At 42.7% G+C, this 21668-nt stretch overlaps 1 protein-coding gene across 1 annotated transcript in view; it reads left to right on the top strand.

Moving 5' to 3' along the window:
- The window catches only part of LOC141131772 (uncharacterized), a 759715-nt gene that overhangs the window by 549416 nt on the left and 188631 nt on the right, over positions 1-21668 (top strand). The window contains exon 88 of the mRNA XM_073619424.1: positions 7898-7951. Within this exon, the coding sequence (XP_073475525.1) occupies positions 7898-7951 (54 nt within the window). The remainder of the gene's footprint in view (positions 1-7897; positions 7952-21668) is intronic.

Below are 21668 nucleotides of genomic sequence, written 5' to 3' on the forward strand. Positions count from 1 at the left end.
TCCTTCTGTCGAGAGATGAGCAGTCCTTGGAGAAGATAGGGGATGGGTAAAAACTGTGTACACTCTGAGCTAAGACCAATCCTGTGTCATCTGCTGTATGGAGGAACGTTGTTCTGGCATAACTTGCGCCTCCTTCCAGCTCTCTCCTCTGCTGTTGTCACCTCTGTCTGAGATTTACCGTTCACTTTAGTTCATTGCTCCAGGCTCCCCCACCCAGGCTCAACGTTCAAATTCACAGTATTTAGAGGTCGGTTGGTAAAAAAAACATTGAAGATTAATTTATAACACAATTTGAGGATATTAATGAAATAATTAACTCTGTCTACAGTGTGTATTATCTCTGATGAGTGAATTGGTACAGTCCCATCATTTCTATATCAGCTTGTCTTTTTATTCATTGCAGTTCTAAATAATTTGGTGAGCATTCATATATGCAATTTCACAGTGTTACAGCATGAAAACACCAAAGTTTAAAGTGGTTCTAAAGGCTTAAGGTTTTTTTTACATTAATGCATTCTCTGCATGGGATGTGAAGAAGGTGGTAAGCAAAGCCTTAGTTAGATGTATGCAGTTCTATTTAGAGATGAGCAAATCCGTAATGCCAGTGATCCACTGGATCTGCCCAAACTATCCACATACTATGCTATGACAGCTTATTACAACCTTAGCTCCGTGAGCCCTGGTTCACACTGATTCCAGAATGCATGGGATCCCATGACAAGTGAAATAACATGGCTTTCTATGGTGGCTTTTCACTCATATGCAGCCAGAACACAATGCATTTTTAAAAAGTGTCTATATTGGGTTATCTGTCAGTTTATGTTTTCACTGATCAATTGTTTAAAGGGTAAATTCACTTTCATGGGAAAACAATCTGCAAAAAAATAATAATAATATAACATATACAATTGCGACACAAGCCATAATTAATTAAATGTTATTAAACACTACTTTTCATTCTAAAGCACTATAATTTTCTTTAAAATGTAATGCAATATGACAACCTAGAGCATTCAGCACACAGTTGGTGTACTGAGCGCCCCAGAATGTCATTTCCTGTTTGTGTGATTGGCTCTCTGATTTTCCCAGAACTCTGATACAAGTCAGGTTTTAGGCATTCCCTGAAACAAAAAAATCAGTTTTGGTGAGATGCTCTTAAAGGGTTAACCACTTGTAAAGAGATTCAGACCCTGCCATTCTCCTCATTAGAGCACTGTATCGGTTGATCAATAATGAAAAAGTCCCCTTATTCAGAATTAGTATCCAAAAGACACAGGAGAACAAAAAGAGTATTTTTTTTTTTATTCAGAGCAGAAACAGGAAGGAATCTGCAGCAAAGCTTTCTTTAAATCATTGCAAAGTACATTGACCACCCAGATGTGATTGTTTTATTTTTCAACAAAAATGGAGTTACTCTTTAACCAGTTCCATACTGGGCCATAGTCAAATGACGCTGGCAGGAACACTCTCCCTCTCTGGGCGGACATCATATGATGTCCTCCGCTTCTCGCCACTACTGCGGGCCCCCGGGGGGCCCGCAGTGTGGCAATCGGATATCAGGCGTGTCCCTTGAGGCACAGTCCATCCCGATCAGGGTAAAGAGCCAATGAAATTGGCTCGTTACTATGTGACTGGCTGTGCAGCACGCAGCGTGGCAATCAGGGTTGAGGCTTGTCCTTTGGACAAAGCCCAGCCCCAATCAGGGTAAAGACTAATGAAATTGGCTCTTTACCACGTGACCGGCTGTGTCCAATCATAGCCGGTCACAAATGTAAACAAACCATGTGTGACTGCCTGTTACCAGATTCTCCTCCTCACATACGAATCCAGTGTGAGGAGGAGATTGCGGGAATAGTGAGTTACCACATTACTGTATGTACTACTGTGCCCAGATTGCCCCCCCCCCCGAATAAAGAGGACCTGTCATCATCCCATCTGAGTAACTGTCTGTGAGCTCATCACAGTACCTATCATCCCATCTGAGTACCTGTCTGTGAGCTCATCTGAGTATCTATCAACCCATCAGAGTACCTGTCAACCTGTCTGAGTACCTGATATCCCATCATGAGCATCTGTCCATGATGCCATTAGGAGTACCCGTCCCGTGAGCCCATCAGAAGTACCCTGTCCCGTGAGCCCATCAGAAGTACCCGTCCCATGAGCCCATCAGAAGTACCCGTCCCATGAGCCCATCAGGAGTACCTGTCCAGTGAGACCATCAGGAGTACCTGTCCCCTGAGCCCATTAGAGTACCTGTCTGTGCAGCCAATTACTACTTACATGCAGCCAATTACTACCTGACGTGCAGCCCATTAATCCCTGGTGTGCAGACCATTAGTCCCTGACGTGCAGCCCATCACTACCTGTCATGCAGCCCATCACTACTGGTCATGCAGCCCATCACTACCTGTCCTGCAGCCAATCACTACCTGTCCTGCAGCCCATCAGTGTCACCCCTCATACAGACACCATGTCTAAAAAAATTTACACTCCAGAAGCGGCATATTAAATACTACCTGACCATTGAGAGCAGCGGGGAGCTCTCACTGCCCCAGTACAGTTCCGATTCTGTTTCGGAATACAAGCCCGTCGAAGGCAGTACATCAGCGTCTGAATCGGAGGAGGAAGTAGTCCGTCCTTAAAGAAGATGGTCTGAAGACCAGGCAGCTACCAGCAGTACCAGATATCCCAATGGCCAATCAGCAAATGCCAACGGCACTAGACCCCAGGAGGAAAGGCCCAGTACAAGCGCTGGAATTTCAGGCCAAAGAATCAGGGCCCAAATCCATCTTCCGGATGCCTTGGCAAACCCATTGTGGCTACCTCCTAGCACAGGGTCAGCCACAATCCCCCCTTTCATAGCACAGCCAGGTGTGCAGGCCAACACTGAAGGTTATTCTAAAATCAATTTTTTAAATGTATTTTTTCCTGATGAGTTAGTTCAAAGCATCGCAGACCAAAAAAATCTTTTTGCCATCAATTTATAGAAAACAACCCCAACTCTAGCTATGTTCACCCTTTCGAATGGGGACCCCTAACAGTGAAGGAGCTTAGATTGTTTTTAGGCCTTATGCTCAATATGGGACTTACAAAAAAAGAAGTGCATGCATAATGGTCTACCAACCCCATCCACCACATGGCAATTTTTTCATCTGTCATGCTCAGGTCCCACTGTGACATGATAATGCGCTTCCTGCATTTCAGTGATAATCATCTTGACTGTGATAAATTGTATACAATTTGCCCCAATTGATTTTTTTTCTGAGAGGTTTGCCAGACTTTATATCCCTGACCAGAACATGTCTGTGGACGAAACCCTGGTCCATTTCACAGGCCAGCTGGGATTCAAGCAGTATATCCCCAGTAAGAACGCTAGGTACAGATTCAATCTCAACAAGCTCTGTGAAAGCACCACTGGATATGTGTATGCCTTTTGCATGTACGAAGGCAAAGACTCCCAGCTCCAGCCCCCTGAGTGTCTAATGTACATGGGAATAAGTGGGAAAAATGTCTGGGAGTTGGCATTCCCACTCTTTCAAAAGGGGTATCACATTTACATGGACAATTACTATACTAGTTTGCCCCTTTTCCACCACCTATACCTTCAGAAAACTTTGGCCTGCGGTACATCAAGAAAAAATAGGAAGGGCTTCCCACAGCGTCTAGTCACCACAAGGCTACAAAAGGGGAATCAGCATGTCTGAGGAATGAGGAAGTGTTGGCCTTGAAGTGGAGGGATAGGAAAGGTGTGTACATCATTCGTATGCTATCAAAACGAGACACTTAGGTATACGTTTTATAGAAGATAGAGAATGGAAAGCTAGGAATAGTGAAGAAAAGAGAAAACTGGGATTGGAAGATGTTAGGAAGGGGTCTCAAACACATCCAAAGCAGATAAGTATTACTATGTATGTACCATATGCTTTCAATTAAAAACAATTCTAGGTAAGCAGAGGTAGTTTAAAAGGCATACCAGCGGGCCCATACCTTATGGAAGTAATCATGAGGTTTATGGGATGAATGGAAAATGTCTTCCATGAGACAGATATGATCTATTCTTTTGGAAAAGTTGTCATATGGTGGGTGGTAGTTGTCTTTTTCAGTGTAATGGAATAAGTGCCTTAGGTACGCTTGCCGACCAGACCATAGAGGACTAGAAGAGCTACAATTTCTGGGGAAATTGTGTGAAGTGTGTGCCTCCACCTACAGTCTATTATAGTCTATAACTGGAGTGGGTGGAGTAACTGGGTGGAGTGGCTTGAGTAACTGTTGTGTGGTTGGAGTGGCTGAAGTAACTGTGAAAAGTGTTAAAAAGCTTAATATTTTAAAAAGTATAAATAGTAGTAAAAAAGTTGAAGAAGTCCCATCATTAGCTTAAAGAGCTGAACATTTTTTTTCAAAAATATATTTTTTTTTTCAAAAATGATTTTTTTTTTCAAAAATGATTTTTTTTTTTCAAAAACGATTTTTTTTTTAAGTTACTATTTTTTTTTTCATAGGGTGGTCATAATGTTTTGGCTGATCATGGGGTGGTCATAATATTTTGGCTGATCATGTTGTGGTCATAATGTTTTGGCTGATCATGAGGTGGTCATAAATTATTTGGCTGATCATGGGGTGGTCATAATGTTTTGGCTGGTCATAATGTTTTGGCTGATCATGGGGTGGTCATAATGTTTTGGCTGATCATGGGGTGGTCATAATGTTTTGGCTGATCATGGGGGGGGGGGGGTCATAATGTTTTGGCTGATCATGTTGTGGTCATAATGTTTTGGCTGATCATGGGGTGGTCATAATGTTTTGGCTGATCATGGGGGGGTCATAATGTTTTGGCTGATCATGGGGTGGTCATAATGTTTTGGCTGATCATGTTGTGGTCATAATGTTTTGGCTGATCATGGGGGTCACAATCTGTTAGCTGATCATGGGGTGGTCATAATGTTTTAGCTGATCATGGGGTTGTCAGTTTTTGTCACCTCCCACTCTAGTTTTGAACATTTCGCCATTCATTCCTATGAGACCAATTTCGCCGCAAAAACGACAATATTTTGTGAACCATTCGGCAAAACGTTCCACAAAGTAATAGCACACCAATCGGGAAAAATCCGCATGTTTCGGTATATTACTGTCTATGTAGTGTAAAAACTGTGGAAGGAGTTAGAGTGGTAAATTTGGCTATAATAATATATATGTGAGATAACAGTAAGTGGTCTTGCTATGCAAGAACACTTAATTAATGTTCTGGTCAGGAAGTGGAATATTAGGGTGATGCAGTAATATGCCATAACCTCGGAGTTGTTTCTTTCACCTGGTGATTCTCTACAATATTAAAGTAGTCCAAGTGGCAAATTCACCACTGGATCACTTTTAGAAGCCCCCCCACCCCTCTGCCCTTTCTGGTGGATTGGCATAGAGATTGCATGGCCTCTACTCATTTCTATGGCCTTGGAGGACCAGAGCGATGTCATGACATCACTGTGGATTCCTCTGGCATGTGCACAAGGCTTTTTTTTGTGGAAAAGCAAAAGAGGAGGATAGATCTGAGGTCTTACATAAAGAGGACCTATCATGCTGTATTGCTATCGCAAGGTATGTTTACTTGTGAAAGAAATTAAAGCGATTAAAGTGATAAAAAATAAATAAAGGGACAGTGTAAAAATAAAAAAAAATGGAATAAAATAAATAAGAGTAATAAAATATTTTTAAAGCGCCCCTGTCCCCCCACACTCACATGCAGTGGGGATGGCATATGTAGGTCACGCCATATGTTCAAACCACACATGTGAGGTATCTCCGCGAAAGTCAGAGCAAGAGCAAAAAACAAAATTGGTTATATATTGTGTTTTGTTTTTTATTAATTCATTAACCGCTTGCCGAACAGCCGCAGTCATAATGCGGCAGGTCGGCATTGTCCTGCGAGCTGTCGTAGCTATACGTCGGCTCCTTAAGCAGGATAGCAGGAGCGCACGCCCGCTGCACTGCGGGGGTGCCGATGCTTGTGGCTGAAGGTCGCGATGATCACCGGCCATGAGTGATCACAGGCATGAGAGGCAGAACAGGGATGTGTGTGTGTGTAAACACACAAATCCCTGCTCTGTTCTGTGAGGAGAGACAGATCGTGAGTTCCTAATAGCTAGGAACCACGATCTGTCATCCCCTCTAGTCAGTCTCCTCCCCCTACAGTTAGAACACACAGTCAGGGAACCCAGTTAACCCCTTGATTGCCCCCTAATGTTAACCCCTTCCCTGCCAGTGACATTTATACAGTAATCAGTACATTTTTATAGCACTTATTGCTGTATAATTGTCAATCGTCCCAAAAATGTGTCAAAAGTGTCCGATGTGTCCGCCATAATGTTGCAGTCATGATAAAAATTGCCGATCGCCGCCATTACTAGTAAAAAAAAAATAATAAAAATGCCATAAATTTATCCCCTATTTTGTAGACCCTATAACTTTTGCGCAAAACCAACCAATATACGCTTATTGCGATTTTTATTAGCAAAAATATGTAGAAGAATACATATTGGCCTAAACTGAGAAAAAAATTAGCTTTTTTTAAAAAAAAATTGGGGATATTTATTATAGCAAAAAGTATAAAATATTGTGTTTTTTTTTCAAAATTGACGCTCTTTTTTTGTTTATAGCGCAAAAAATAAGAACCGCAGAGATGATCAAATACCACCAAAAGAAAGCTCTATTTGTGGGAAAAAAAGGACGTCAATTTTGTTTGGTCACAGCATCGTATGACTGTGCAATTGTCAGTTAAAGCGATGCAGTGCCGTATCGCATAAAAATGCTCTGGTCATTGAGCAGCCAAATTTTCCGGGGCTGAAGTTGTTAAAGTGCATTTTTTCCCAAAACATTGCATTGAAAAATCACTGTGCAAATACCGTGTGACATAAAAAATTGCAACAAGAGAAGTGTCAGAACTGGCCTGGTAGACAAGTGGTTAAGTAGATGGAGTGTGATAGATCATTTGTATCGGCCTGCTAAATAGTCTGAGCAATGGAATAGAGTAGTCCAAGGGTTATCTTTCATTTTGAAACCTTGGATCTTTTCAATCACTTTGGATTTTTCAACCTAAAAAGTTTGGATGATTGGGCAGCTCTACCAAATATGTGCATGTTCTGATATCATTCTGCAGCCCCTCCAATAAAGTGGTGATGCTTCAGGGAACATCGTATGTAATTTGGCTGGAGTATTGTGCCATCAAGATGAGCCATCTTAATCTCATATGAAGAATCATCTCATACAAATGGTTTTGCCTCCTCCTTTATTGTGCTGCACAATAATAACACTTTACTTTTCCTCTCTCCGTACAAGTGAAAATATGAAAGAGCAAGCATGCAAAAATGTGCACACCACTTTAAAAAAAATAAAATCAATCATAGCTTAAAATGTGTGCTCTCTGAAATGCATCACAAAGTTCCATGAAATGTTTACATTTTCTTTTTTATTAAAGTAGAACTTTAATTAAAAAATTTTAAAAAATGTGTCTGGGCAGAATTTTTAAAGGAGTATTAAAGTCTACTCCTTTATATTTATACCTATAGGTAAGCCTATAATAAGGCTTACCTGTAGGTAAAGAAAATATCTCTGTAGGTGGGCAGTACTACTCCCAAACGTGACTCATTAAAATGAATGAGGCCGCACCACAACTGCATGAAATGTGCAAGGTTGCATCATGGTGGTGATGGTTGTTAAAGGTTTAAAATAGGCGCTGAGGAGACAACATATTATCTCCCAGCTGTCTGGTAACTGCCCCCTGAAAATCTTTTCCACCGTGGAAAGCTTTTCAGAATCAAGGACTGCCGCAAATGTACACTAGGCCATACACACATAGACACACAATGCCAGCAATGCACTACTAATATATATATTTTTTTTAAACCAGGGAGAAAATGGAGACCCTGGATTACCAGGAGACATTGGCCAGAAAGGAGAAAAGGTATTATCTATGACTGTTTTTTTTTTAATCATATGTCTGTGTAGTGTTTAATGAAAATAATGGCCTTATTAAGTAAATGCCACCAATTCGAATTTAGTCAGATCAATTATTAGCTGCTCTGTTATACCATCCCTCTTGTTTATAGAGCTCAATAGCTTAAGCTGAAATTTATATACATAACTGAATGAATCCAAGGAGTGAATCATTCCCCCTCCCTATTCCAAAAGGTCCAAGGTCAAGACAATGTTGAATATATATTTAATTAGAATAGTTTGAAGGTTTTTTTTAGAATAAAACAAAATTAGAACAAGATAGACCCAAAACATTATACAGTAGTTTAAATTTTAACATAAAGCATAGTGCTTGCATATACTTAATTTATTTATTATGTTCATTAGTAAGCATTAAAACTATAAAAGCATTTTAATTTCCTAATAGCTTCTGATGCAATCAAGCACATTCACTATCTTTGCTTGGTTTTCTTATGTTTATTCTGTGGTTAGTCTGCATATTGATCTACTATTCAGCACACACAACTAAACTGTCTAGAGGATGACCATTGATCTGGCTGCTATGGCTCTGTACAAATTTTCAGTGTAGACAAAAAGAGCCATAAAGTGAGTGGCTGCTGCTGGATTTTCTTATCATAGACCCAGCGTGCTCTGCAAACAACATATCAGGAAAGCACCCTAAAACATTAATTAAAATAAAATCAGTTTATAAACTTCTAAACATACATAACAAAAAAAAACGCCCCATACCAAGATGCTTTTACAATTAGGTTGTATTTAGCATATACAGTACACACTATTATAGAAAAGGTACAAACATTACATTAAGCATACTGTAAGTAATATCACATCAGGCAAAATACAGCAAAGGTTTTTGCTACATTTATAATTTCAATCTAAAGATGCAAAGCATACATGCATGTACATAGGTAGAGTGAGCACCTAATGTTCATAAACACATACAGGAATTCAGTACCCAAGATAGAATAATGAGAAAAGAAGCAGAGCCAGGCTCTGTTGGGTTCTGTGTGCAAACCATATCTTAAGCTACTAATCTGTGAGGTGTGTCTAAAAAGTTTGGTGAATGGTCCGATATCTCAACAGCAACCTGGGCCAGGTGCGCGCATATGCATATATCTAGAGACACGTCGAGAGGCGCCACCAAGTGTGGAGTAAACGTGAACGTCAGGGTAAACCCGCTGCGGGCAGTCGAATGTAGTCAGTGTGAGAGGTAGGGTCAAAGTGCAATGGAGCAATGAGTGAACATCAAGTTACTAAAAATTGGGGAAAACGGCGAAGAAGCCAAGCAAAACCCCAGACTTGATCGAGCGACTGACTGGGTAAGCAGACGATCTGTTCCTGATGTGTTCCACACAAGCTGACAAATGAGCAGAAAGCAAAATGGATGGAAACCTCGGGAGAGTTCATTACCATATGTGACCAGGATCCATCCTTTCGTCACAGGGGATGAGACCTGGTGCTACCAGTTTGATCCGGAATCCAATCGGCAACGGAATAAATGGCGTCCACCGTCTTCCCCGTGACTCAAAAAGAGTCACCTGCAAAAGGTCCAAGGTCAAGACAATGTTGATCATACGTTTTGTGGACATGATGGTAATCCAAGAATCTGCGATAGCCGTTCTGCGGTCGATTCCTAAAGTGGCCTTTGCTGACAGTTACCAGAAGCTTTATGAACATTGCCAAAGTGTGTTGTGAAGGATGCCAATTATTTTGAAGGCCAGAAAAGGTAATTTGTTTGTATCTTTTGTTTTGTTTATTTTCTGATACCATTCACCAAACTTTTTAGAGACACCTGGTAAATAAAACAACGGGCTTATTTCAAAGGAGTAAATACTGTAGATCCCTGCTGCCCAACCTGGGCCCAAGGGCCTCATGTGGCTCTTTGTAGTTATGATGTGGCCCTCAAGCCCAATCAACCTCAATACTGTGTTGAATATTATGTGCAGTGACCTAGGGATTTTAGGGGCTGAAGTTGCGGCTCCATATACCTAATAGTTTGACTGCCATTGCTGTAGATGTAGTGTCATTTTTCCTGTGGTAGGCAGTAAACTCAAGGAATTAGAAGAGTTGTGGTGCTTGACTAGGTTTAATAAACCAATTGTAAATGCAGTGACACTTCTTGCATTTTGTTTGTGCATCTTTACATTAGGCCTCCACTACAATAGGAGGACATACGTTTTACAGCTAACTCATGTTATATAAATAGGATATTGTGCTTATACAGCATATGGATATATATATTAATTCTATCAAATAGTTTGCGGTGAGAGTTTTTCATTTTTACACCCTCCCTCCACATGTAAACTCTTCAGAACTTGTTTGACCTTAAAGAGATGAATCACATCAGCATGTTCTGATAATGTTATTAATGATAGTATGCCGCTGAATACTGAAGGGTGTAACAGAAATGCTTGTAGAACAACCAATATATTTTTATCTTTCTCCAAGTATATAAATAAGCTATTGACACATGGAAGGTGTAATCACAGCACAAGAAGATGTTGCTTTGTTGTAATTGAAATGTTTTTTTTTTTTTTTTTGTGTGTGTAGTGTAGTAAATGATTAGTTGGGGATGTACCAAAATAAATAATTATTAATATATTTGAAGATGTTACAAATGTGATGTGATAAAAAAATGTATGCATAAATATGTAGAAAGCAGGGAATATTTTAATAGTTATAGTTCCCATTAAAGGCCTCTTCTGTGCCTCCCTATTATTTAGTTTTGCTTTGTTATTAGAATTCTGACTTCTGGGCTACACCTTAACCAACTGCAAGCTCCCACCTACCCCCCCCCCTCCCCTCCCCTCCCATTGAGAGCAATTTCATGGTCACTAAGACAATTCATATTGGACAGCATATAGGAACGTCAACAGGACTTAGGTGAGGGGTAACTTTAGAATTTTCATTTCACAGTTCTGTCCCACAAGGGACACACTAAATGAAGTACTTTGTCCCATGTTTCTATGTACATTCTAACCCTTCATATGAGTACCAACTGCTCCCTGCTGTACTGCTACAGTACTTTGCCCTATAGGGAACAGAACCATAAAATAAAGATTCTAATGATACATCTTCTTTAATCTTCTAGTGTGGAAATTAAATTAAGACACACAAAAAAGGATTTTCTGTCTAAGAGCCCTGCATTTTGTCTAATCTTATGAAGGAATTTTACAAATATTTAGATAGCCGACAGGAATTGCAAACAAGTGCAATGACTATATGCAACAGTACTGTAACCCATGGCAACAAGGGTTTATTTCTTTCTAACCACCAAATATGACTGGTGTCTATGAGTTACTGTACTTTGCACATAGTCATCAGACTTAGAACACATGGGAAATGTGGCACAGAGAAAGTGTGGGAAAGCTAGAAAAATAAGTAAGCGTAAGACACAGACCAAAGAAAATACGTTGAATACATAAGAGTGGCTTCAGCAGGGGTAATAATGGATGCTTCTTAGGGTCAAGACTACATGGTATTGCACATAGAAATTTTCAACTTTCAACTGAAAAAAGTTTGTCCAAACAGGCTGAATTAGAGAGAAGATTTTAGGATGGTCCTAGTAGTGACATGGAGATGCATATGAAGACAGAGAGACATATTGCCATCCATCTTCAGTGAAACATATGCTGGTCTGTGTTCAGCATAAGGCATAATGATAGGAGCACATATAGGAACTCGGCAGTACTGTACATAAGAATTCTGCACATTTCCACATTACAAGCTTAAATTAATTTAATTTAAAATTAATTTAATCTAGATTTTATGTAATTGATCTACACTGCAATTACATAATTATGCACTCTAATAGTGATGTAAGAAAAATATATTCTATTGTATAAATATTTGCCGCCTTTGCTGTGAACTCTAATATGCTTTGGTACAGCCAAGGTTGGGACAAGTAGAAGGCTGGAGAAGCAGCTGCCTTGGGTGTTTTCATGTGTAGGTGGTGCAAGCTGCTATGCATCTACTATCTCCCCCCAGCAGTCTCCAGAGCTTGCCCCAGGCCAGCATAAAGATATCAGAGCACAGAGGGAAGGATGTATCTGCTCTGCCTCCACATGTGCTGTAAACTCGCCCTGCACCCAGCTATGTGGGTTCACTGAAAAAGAAAGTCTCTGAAGACACTTGGGTCAGCCAGGTATGATGAATGGTAGTTTTATTTACAGCGGGTAGAATAAGTATTGAACATGTCACCATTTTTCTAGGTAAATGTATTTTTAAAGGTGCTGTTGACATAAAATTTTCACCACATGTCGCTAACAACCCATGCAATCCATACATACAAAGAAACCAAAACAAATAAGTTCAGAAATTAAAGAGCTCCAGCCTCTATCAGAAAAAAGTAAAAGTCAGCTGCTACAAATACTGTAGCTGCTGACTTTTAATATTAGGACACTTACCCGTTCAGGGATCCCGTTGTGTCTTCACCCCAGCTGATTCTTTCATCGGCTCTTGGGTGCTGTCGCCTCCATTGCTTGTAAGAGAAACTGGCAGTAAATCCGTGCGGCTTCACACGTGGATCTCCACTGCGCATGCGCGAAGCATGCTGCGCTTTTCGGATGGCCCAGCGGCGGAGGGAGGAGGAGGGGGGACGAAAGTCACCTGGAAATGGAAGTGGGTACTTGTCAAAAACATTTACCCACTCCCCTCCAAAAGGTACCAAATGTGGCACCGGGAGAGGGGAGGAGGCTGATAAGCGGAGCTTCTACTTTTGCGTGGAGCTCCGCTTTAAGTTATGGGTAATAAAATGAAGTAACAGGGAAAATATTAACTGAAATGTATTTAATACTTCGTGCAAAATCCTTTGTTGAGAGGTTCTGTGGCTTCTTCTATGAACTCTGATCTTTAGTTCTTTCCATAGATTTTCTATTGGTTTCAAAACAGGCTAATCTAGCAGCTTTATTTTCCTTCTTTGAAACCAACTGAGTTTCCTTGGCTTTGTGTTTGGGTTCATTGTCTTGCTAAAATGTGAACACTCGTTTCATCTTCATCATCCTGGTAGATGGCAGCAGATTTTTATCAAAAATGTCTTGATACATTTTTTCATTCATCCTTCCTTCAATGAAATTAAGTTTGCCAGTACTGTATGCTGAAAAACTGCCCCACAGCATGATGTTCCCACCTCCAAACTTCACTGTGGGTATGGTGTTTTTGGGGTGATATGCAGTGCCATTTGACCTCCAAACATGGAGTGTTTTATGGCATACAAAGAGTTCAATTTTGGTTTCACCTGACCAAACTATATTCTCCCTGTATTTCAGAGGCTTGTCTAAATGTTGTGCAGCAAACTTTAAATGAGCTTCAACATGCTTTTTCTTCAGCAATGGAGTCTTGCCTGATGAGCATACATACAAGCCATGGTGGTTGAGTGCATTAGAGCAGTTATGCACCATGGTAGCACCATCCTCCTTATAGGTGTAGGTACATACTAGAATACTAACCCCGCTCAATGGCAGTTGGTACTTGGAGTAATTGGTACAATAAATATTATTCAAGGGTGGTTACGGATTCCCTCTATTGCACCTATGTATTACCTTGTCTATTCCTATAGTTAGCTAGTCTATTAAAACTTTGATCACATGTTACTGTTGATATCACTATAATACAAGGTTAGCTATGAAACCACACTGCTTAATTGTCAGGGCTGGGCTCAGCCCTTCCTTCTCTGAGCTGGCCACTCAGCTGTCGGCTAATTGCCAGCTCCTATCTCTCCACAGTTACTCAGCTGTTGCTGATATTCTGACAGTCCTGCCTACTTAAGCCATCCAGTCCAGAGGTGCTCTGCCTTCACCTTAGTCAATATCACAGAGACGCTCTCCTGCATTCCTGTTAAAAGACTTGCTTGGCTGACATCCCTTCTGGCTCCAGATCCTGCTTGCTGTTTTACTACGCTCATCTCCGGCTCCCTGACGTTTGGCTTGCCTGACTATCCGTTTGTTTCGGGTCCTGAACTCTGGCTAAGTTTTGACTACATTTGTTCTATTTACTTTTATTATTAAACAAGTGTGATTTTACTGTACTTCTGTGGTCTGATTTCATGGTTTCTGACAGTAGGCAAAGGTCATGAATTCAGAAGATACAATCAATCCACTTGTTGGTAATATTTTTTCCAGATTGGATAAGCAAGATCACCGCATGGATCAGTTTGCCATGGCGTTACAAATGCTCCTGAGTCACACGGCTCACCTGGAATCTCCCACTGTGGCTGCTCCAGTACAAGCTGAGTTGCAGTCCATCCCTGCTGCTGCGCCAGTCTCTGTGCAGGCACACGCCTTGAGTATTACCTCTATAAGAGGTATGTCTGGTTTCGCTCCGCTTCCCCAGCGATTTGGGGGGCGGTCCAATTCAATGCAGAGGCTTGAGATAACCAGGTTGAGATATACTTTGAGATGCTGCCCCAGGTGTTTCCCATGGACAGAAGCAAAGTAGGTTTCGAGATATCTTTGCTTTCTGAGAGAGCCTTGGCCTGGGAAAACCCTCTATGGGAGACGCAAAAACCTGTTGTCTTGAGTTACCCTGAGTTTGTGGCCTTTAAAAGGGTATTTGATGTTCCCGAACGCTCCGCTTCTGCTGCCAAGTGCCTCATGTCCATTAAACAGAGTACGAGAACTGTTGCCGACTACGCCATTGAATTCCATACTCTGGCAGCAGAGGTTGCTTGGAACAATAAGACCCTCATGGCTGCTTTTTCTCATGGTCTCTCAGATTCCATCAAGGATGAGATAGCAGCCTGAGATATACCCACTGAACTGGAGAAGTTGATCACGTTTGCCATCCTCATTGACTCCAGACTCAGAGAAAGACTCTTTTAAGGAGCACTTGCAGGAGCCTCCTGTACGTTTGCCTCCGAGCTTTGCAGTCCCACATGTGCCTCCCTCACCTCCCATGCCTCCTGGTACCGAGTCTGTCAGTGAAGATGAACCCATGCAGTTGGGCTTCACACGTCTCTCTGCTGATGAGAGACTATTTAGGAGGAGGGAGAGATTGTGCCTTTATTCTGTCCAGGCAGGTCACTTTTTGAAGTCTTGTCCTACCCGTCCAGGGAATGCCCGAACCTTGAGTTCCTGTTACAGACAAACCTTAGGTGGTGTTGTTTCATCCCCAGTTATCCAGAAGGATAAGCTCCTGGTTTTGGTCACCCTTTCTTGGGCTGAGTCGTCCATCGAAATACAGGCTCTATTCGACTCTGGGGCTGCAGGCCTGTTCATTGATGCTGCCTTTGTGTCGAAGCTCTCGATTCCGCTGCATCTGCGTAACACTCCACTTGCCATTGAGGCTCTTGACGGGAGACCTCTACAGCCTGCCCATGTGACTCATGAGACGGTTCCATTGTCCATGGCCATAGGGACTGTTCACCATGAGGAAATCGAATTCCAGGTTATTTCCTCACCTAAGCTTCCGCTGGTTATTGGTTATCCTTGGTTACAGAGGCACAACCCCTCTTTTGATTGGCTCCGTGCTGAGTTTCTCTCCTGGTCGCCACAATGCAGTAAGACATGCTTCCAGAAGGTAGCCAAGGTCTTGTGCACTTCTTCACTCTTCTCCCTGCCGGAGGAGTACTGCGATTTTAGCGATGTCTTTGACAAAGGTCAAGCCGGTTATACAATGCAGTATATACAAATGCACGCATCAGAAAAGCCGACGCGCGTTTCGCGAGATCATTGCTCGCTCAACAGGGGTGGATGCAGATGAGATGTATCTAAATGGACAAAAAGATGTGTCACAGTGGTAAATGTATGAACAATGGCAGAATGGGCAAGAGCCAAATGGCCCAATACTTACCAATGAACGAAACCAGAGTTTCCATCGCTGAACCCCCAAATGTACGGCAGCAGCCAGAGTATGGCACGGGAGCTGAGGGGGAGAAGACAGACAGGGATACCCCCAGGGGGGATGCCAGGTGGCAGACATGGCATAGGTGAAGGTGAATAGTCCTAATTGTCTCAGTATGTAGCTTGATAGATATCAGCTGTAAACATAGATGTATATGTCTCAATGATTTGTCAAATTTAGTAAGATGAACATCAAGTTATATAATGTAAAAATATTTTTGTATGAGAGCATGTATACTCTAGCATAAGTATACGTGTCAAGCCTTACTAAAAAAGCAGAGTAGACAAAAGTTGTACAATTATTTGTATAGAAACATATGTGGACTAACATGATCCAATAATGGAGCAGACACAGAGACCGTGACAGACCTAGCTGGGACAGAGTCTTTTGGAGAGGACTGAATGCAAGCCTCTTGCCTTTTGATTATGGGCCCTGGATTTTTAAGGGAACAATACTCTTTGTGAGGTGAATGAGAAATCCAGTCTGATCTGTACTAGTCGGACTCAGTCGTGTTATATATATATGTATATATTGTATGTTGTCTCATTCTGTTCTGGACTTTTTGCTGTGATCATTTGGGATGTGTGTCCCTGTGGAGGGAGGGGGGATTCCTCCAGCAGCCCCCCTGCTGATAAGACTGTTTACTGAGGAGAAGTTTGAACATGCCTGACCTGTGTGTCCATTGTCTTTGGACAGTTTAACCTGCTCTCTTTTCCAAGGGTGGGGGGGAAGAGTCTCTGAGTTATTTTATCTGTTGTGTCCATGTGTGATAATAAAACAATCCATGTTAGCGGCAAAGCAAGTCTCGCCTTGTTTTGTGCTTTGTGAGCGGTTGGAATATCTGATATCTATATCCAGACTGGGAGGAAGTGATATACTGACGGAAGCACTCAAGCGGAGTGTGGGACGTTCCGTCACAGAGACCATGGGTAAGAAAGTAAATCACCCAGTGGCAGTGCAGTTTGTCATCGTGGATGGACAGGAGTCCACTGCGCATGCGTACTCCCACAGTAAAAATGTGTTTGTTTGCAAAAGAAAAGAGGAAAAGGTTGTGTGAAAAGCGGTGTTATAAATGAAACAAAAAAGTGCAGGGAATGCAGATGAAGCACCAGGTGAGTGCTAGGGTGGGGAGAGTGTATTTACCTTGATATACAAACAGCTGAACAGCAATGGAAATCTCTGTGGTGGGCATAGTATTGGTGAGTGAAGTCTCATCCCTAACTTATATCCCCTAAGGAGTCCGGTCCACTCCGCACCCAACGCCATGCGAGGATGGATTAGTGTGCCGACGCCGGGCGTCAGCTGCCAATGGGAGTACGCATGCGCAGTGGACTCCTGTCCATCCAAGATGACAAAGTGCACTGCCACTGGGTGACAGCGCAACCGCGGAAGCCACCCAATGGGTGTAGGAGCATAGCGCCGATATGCCAGCAAACTCAGTGGCTAACTGTGACCACCTCATTTAAAATCCCAGGGCGACTCTTTTTTGTATTGATTATAGGGGTCTCAATTGTTTCACGATTAAGAATGCCTATCCGATTCTGTTGATTACAGAGTTATTTGACCGCTTCAAGGGAGCAATGGTTTTCACAAAGCTTGATTTGAGAGGGGCATACAATCTCGTGAGGATTAAGGAGGGCGACGAGTGGAAAACTGCGTTTAATACCAGAACAGGCCATTATGAGTACTTTGTAATGCCTTTTGGCCTTTGTAAAGCCCCAGCAGTTTTCCAGGAATTTATTAACGATGTCCTCCGAGATTTGTTGCAGTTATGTGTGGTGGTTTATCTCGATGATATCCTCATATTTTCCATGTCCCTGGAGAGCCACCACACAGATGTCTGTCGTGTGCTTCAGAAACCAAGAGAGAACAATCTCTACTGTAAATTGGAGAAGTGTGAGTTCCATCGTTAACAGGTTAAATTCCTAGGTTATGCCCAACCAAGACTAGACGTTTAATACATCAGGCATTTCCGCTTCCTTTAGACAATACTACTCACAGCTCTACAACCTATCACCCAAAGTCCCAAACTCCCAGAACATCCCCTCTAGTGACGACATGCGAGACTATATTACGGAGATGGCGCTACACCCCACTGACACATCAGACTCCTTAGAGCTCGAAAAACCTTTAGCCACGTCCAAATTTTTACAATACAATATTCCTCTAGGACCTGAAAACAGGCAAATGCCCTGGACCAGACGAATACACCCCTCGTTTCTACAAAACGTTTGCCCCTCAAATAGCACCTCTCCTAACTAAAGCTTTTAATTCTATTGATGATTCCAAGCTACCCTCCAAAGGGTTATTATCTGCCAACATTTCCATAATACCGGGCAAAGATCCTTCACAATGTAGTAGTAGCTATCAGCTGATATCTTTGCTCAACATAGACCTTAAATTGATTGTGAAGGTATTAGCCACCCGCTTGTCCCCCCTCCTCCCAGGAGTGATATATAATGACCAGATGGGGTTTGTTCCCGGCCGCGAGGCAAGGGACAATACCACTAAAACAATACACCTCATGTCTTTTATGCAGCGCAAAGATTTGAAAGCCTGCCGAGAAGGCGTTTGATAGGGTTAATTGGAGATTCTTACGACTCTCACTCGAACAACTAGGCCTAGGAACAACCTTTATCACTAAAGCGATGTCTTTGTACTCCCAGCCCTCCGCCTCAGTACTAGTAAACGGCACTGCCTCAGAACCATTTGATATCTCAAATGGTACACGGCAGGGCTGCCCCCTCTCCCCCCTTTTGTTTGTCATCATTATAGAACACCTAGCCTGTGCCATACATCAGAATGCCTCCATTCATGGGATCTAAACACCCTCCTCCCGCCACAAGCTATCCCTATATGCTGATGACCTCTTAGTCTATATACAAAATCCACATATCCCACTACCATTTCTCTTCCTGGAATTCCGCCGGTCGGTTCCCTCAGTAACTTTAAACTTAACATAGCCAAAACGGAAGCTCTCAACATATCCCTCCCTGCCTCTACGCTGTCCTCATTGAGATCGAATTTCTCTTTCCAATGGCAAACAAAGGGGATATCGTACCTGGGGGTTACTATCCCCTCTAATCTCTCCAACCTATTTTCTCTGAACTATGTCCCCCTACTCTCCTGCATACGAAAGGATCTGGAAGAATGGGGAGGATCCCCCTTACCGTGGTTCGGGCGTATCAACACTCTTAAAATGGACACCCTGCGCAAACTTTTATACCTTTTCCAAACTATCCCTATCATAGTCCCCAAATCCTTCTTCACCTCCTTACGCTCCCTCACTATCAGATTCATGTGGAACCATGGGCTACCTAGGGTTAAATACAGATTGCTTACCCTCCCGAAATTACAGGGTGGGGCGTTCCATTTTACTCATAAATCAACAATATCTTGCTACTCTCAGGAAAAGAACTACAAGATTCTGTCCAGGTGGTACAGGGACCCATTTACTTTGCACAAAATTTTCCCATCCACTCCATCCTCCTGTTGGCGATGTAACACCCCTACTGGGACTTACCCACACGTCTGGTGGGAATGTGAGAGAATCCGCCCTTTCTGGACTCAGGTATTTAAATGTTAAAATAAAATTTATGATGAAACATTACCGACCTCCTCAAAGATCACTCTCCTCTCCATACTCCCCGGGTCTATAATGGCACAGAAGCGGAACCTTCTACGTTTTTTTATGTCCTCAGTGAGACAGCTCATTCCATTGTATTGGAAGACAACCACCACCCCTCCCTTGTCATGTTGGGTCTCGATTATGAATGATACCATGAGGATGGAGGAGATGTTGGCCCTTGATAACGACACATATGATAAGTACAAGATACTGTGGTCTATCTGGCTCCACTTCTCCGCCTCAGACACCCTCATGAACATACTGTCAAACCCGTTGGGGTTATCCTAACGAGCATCCTACCCCTGAGATGCACTGGCTCACAAATCCACTAGTCCGCCACCCTCTACACTAACATCTACTTCCCCATGGGAAGGTCTCCTCAGCTCTTTTGCTCTCCCCTGACTTTTCCCCTTTCCCTCCTTTCTCTACCTCTCCCTTTCCCTTGCTTACCTCCCGTACCTCTCCGATTCACTTTTTCCCTTCCCCTTTTCCTCTTCCTTCTTTCTCTCTTACTTTTTTTCCGACTGATTTTTCTTTTTACTCTCTAAAACCTACATATGTATATCTTTATTATGAACATCAAGGCTTATTAGCCAGAATCATTCCTTGTATCGAAGGACGGTCTCTCACCCTAGCTCAATACTACTAGAGAACGGGAGTGAAGCTTTGGGCGATAGCCACTGGGCTGACTCCCTACACATGTCTATTTGCGACTATCCTTGGATTGTGATTTCACATGTTGTTCACTGTGTTTTCTGTGAAATTGTCAATAAATATATTTTCAACACTGATTTACTGGGTTATGTCATTTCCACTGCTGGTTTTTCGATGGACCCAGAGAAACTTTCAGCAGTCCTACAGTGGCCCCGACCCGTGGGTTTACATCCTCTGCAGCGTTTCCTGGGCTTTGCCAACTATTATCGGAAGTTTATTCATAACTTCTCATCTCTGGTCAAGCCCCTGACTGATATGACCAGAAAGGACGGTAACCCACAGAGTTGGTCTCCGGAGTCCGTAAAGGCCTTTGAGAGTCTCAAGGCTGCCTTTGTTTCTGCTCCTGTGTTGGCACATCCTGATCCTACGTTACCTTTTATCCTTGAGGTTGATGCTTCTGAGACTGGAGTTGGTGCCCTTCTGTCTCAATGTCCTACCCCTGAGAGCGCTTTGCATCCTTGTGGCTACTTTTCCAAGAAATTGTCACCTGCGGAGTGCAATTACGAGATTGGTGACAGAGAGCTGTTGGCTATCATTTTAGCCCTGAAAGAATGGAGACATATCCTCGAAGGTACCACTGTGCCGGTTCTCATTCTTACTGACCATAAGAATCTCAACGTTCTTGTCTGAGGCTAAAACGCCTCTCTCCCAGAAGGGCACGATGGGCTCTTTTCTTGTCAAGTTTCAATTACATTGTCTTATTCTTACCTGGTACTAAGAATGTAAGGGCTGAAGCCTTGTCACGACAATTTTCCTCCACTTCCAAGTTGGAGTCGGTTCCAGTTCCTGTGATTCCTCCTGATCGTATTCTGGTTACAGTTCACACCAGTCTCACTTCTCCTTTGGGTGACAAAATTCTTGCTGCTCAGGTCCATGCTCCTCCTGAGAAACCTTATGACCGCTGTTTTGTCCCAGAGAGCCTCCGTTCTGCCGTGCTCCAGGCTTACCATTTTCCCAAGGCTGCTGGCCACCCTGGGAAGAATCAACTCTTTTGGACCATTTCCCAACAATTCTGGTGGCCTAGTCTACATGCTGATGTAACCGCCTTCGTAGTTGCCTGTGCCATGTGTGCTCAGAGTAATGCCGCGTACACACGACCGGACTTTACGGCATACCTTGTCCGGCGAATCGGAGTCTGTTGGACAATTCGATTGTGTGTGGGCTCCAGCTAACTTTTTTTCCCCAAAAGTTTGACGGACCTAGAAATGAAACATGTTTCAAATCTTTTTGACGGACTCGAGTCCGGTCGAAAAGTCAGCTCGTCTGTATGCTAGTCCGACGGACAAAAAACAACGCTAGGGCAGCTATTGGCTACTGGCTATGAACTTCCTTATTTTAGTCCGGTCGTACGTCATCACGTACAAATCCGTCGGACTTTGGTTAATAGTGTGTAGGCAAGTCCGTTCATTCAGAAAGTCCGTTGTAAAGTCCGTCGAAAAGTCCTCAGGACAAAGTCTGCCGTAAAGTCCGCTCGTGTGTACGCGGCATAAGACTCCACGACACC

Source organism: Aquarana catesbeiana, linkage group LG03, assembly GCF_042186555.1.
Source record: "Aquarana catesbeiana isolate 2022-GZ linkage group LG03, ASM4218655v1, whole genome shotgun sequence".
Lineage (NCBI taxonomy): Eukaryota > Metazoa > Chordata > Amphibia > Anura > Ranidae > Aquarana > Aquarana catesbeiana.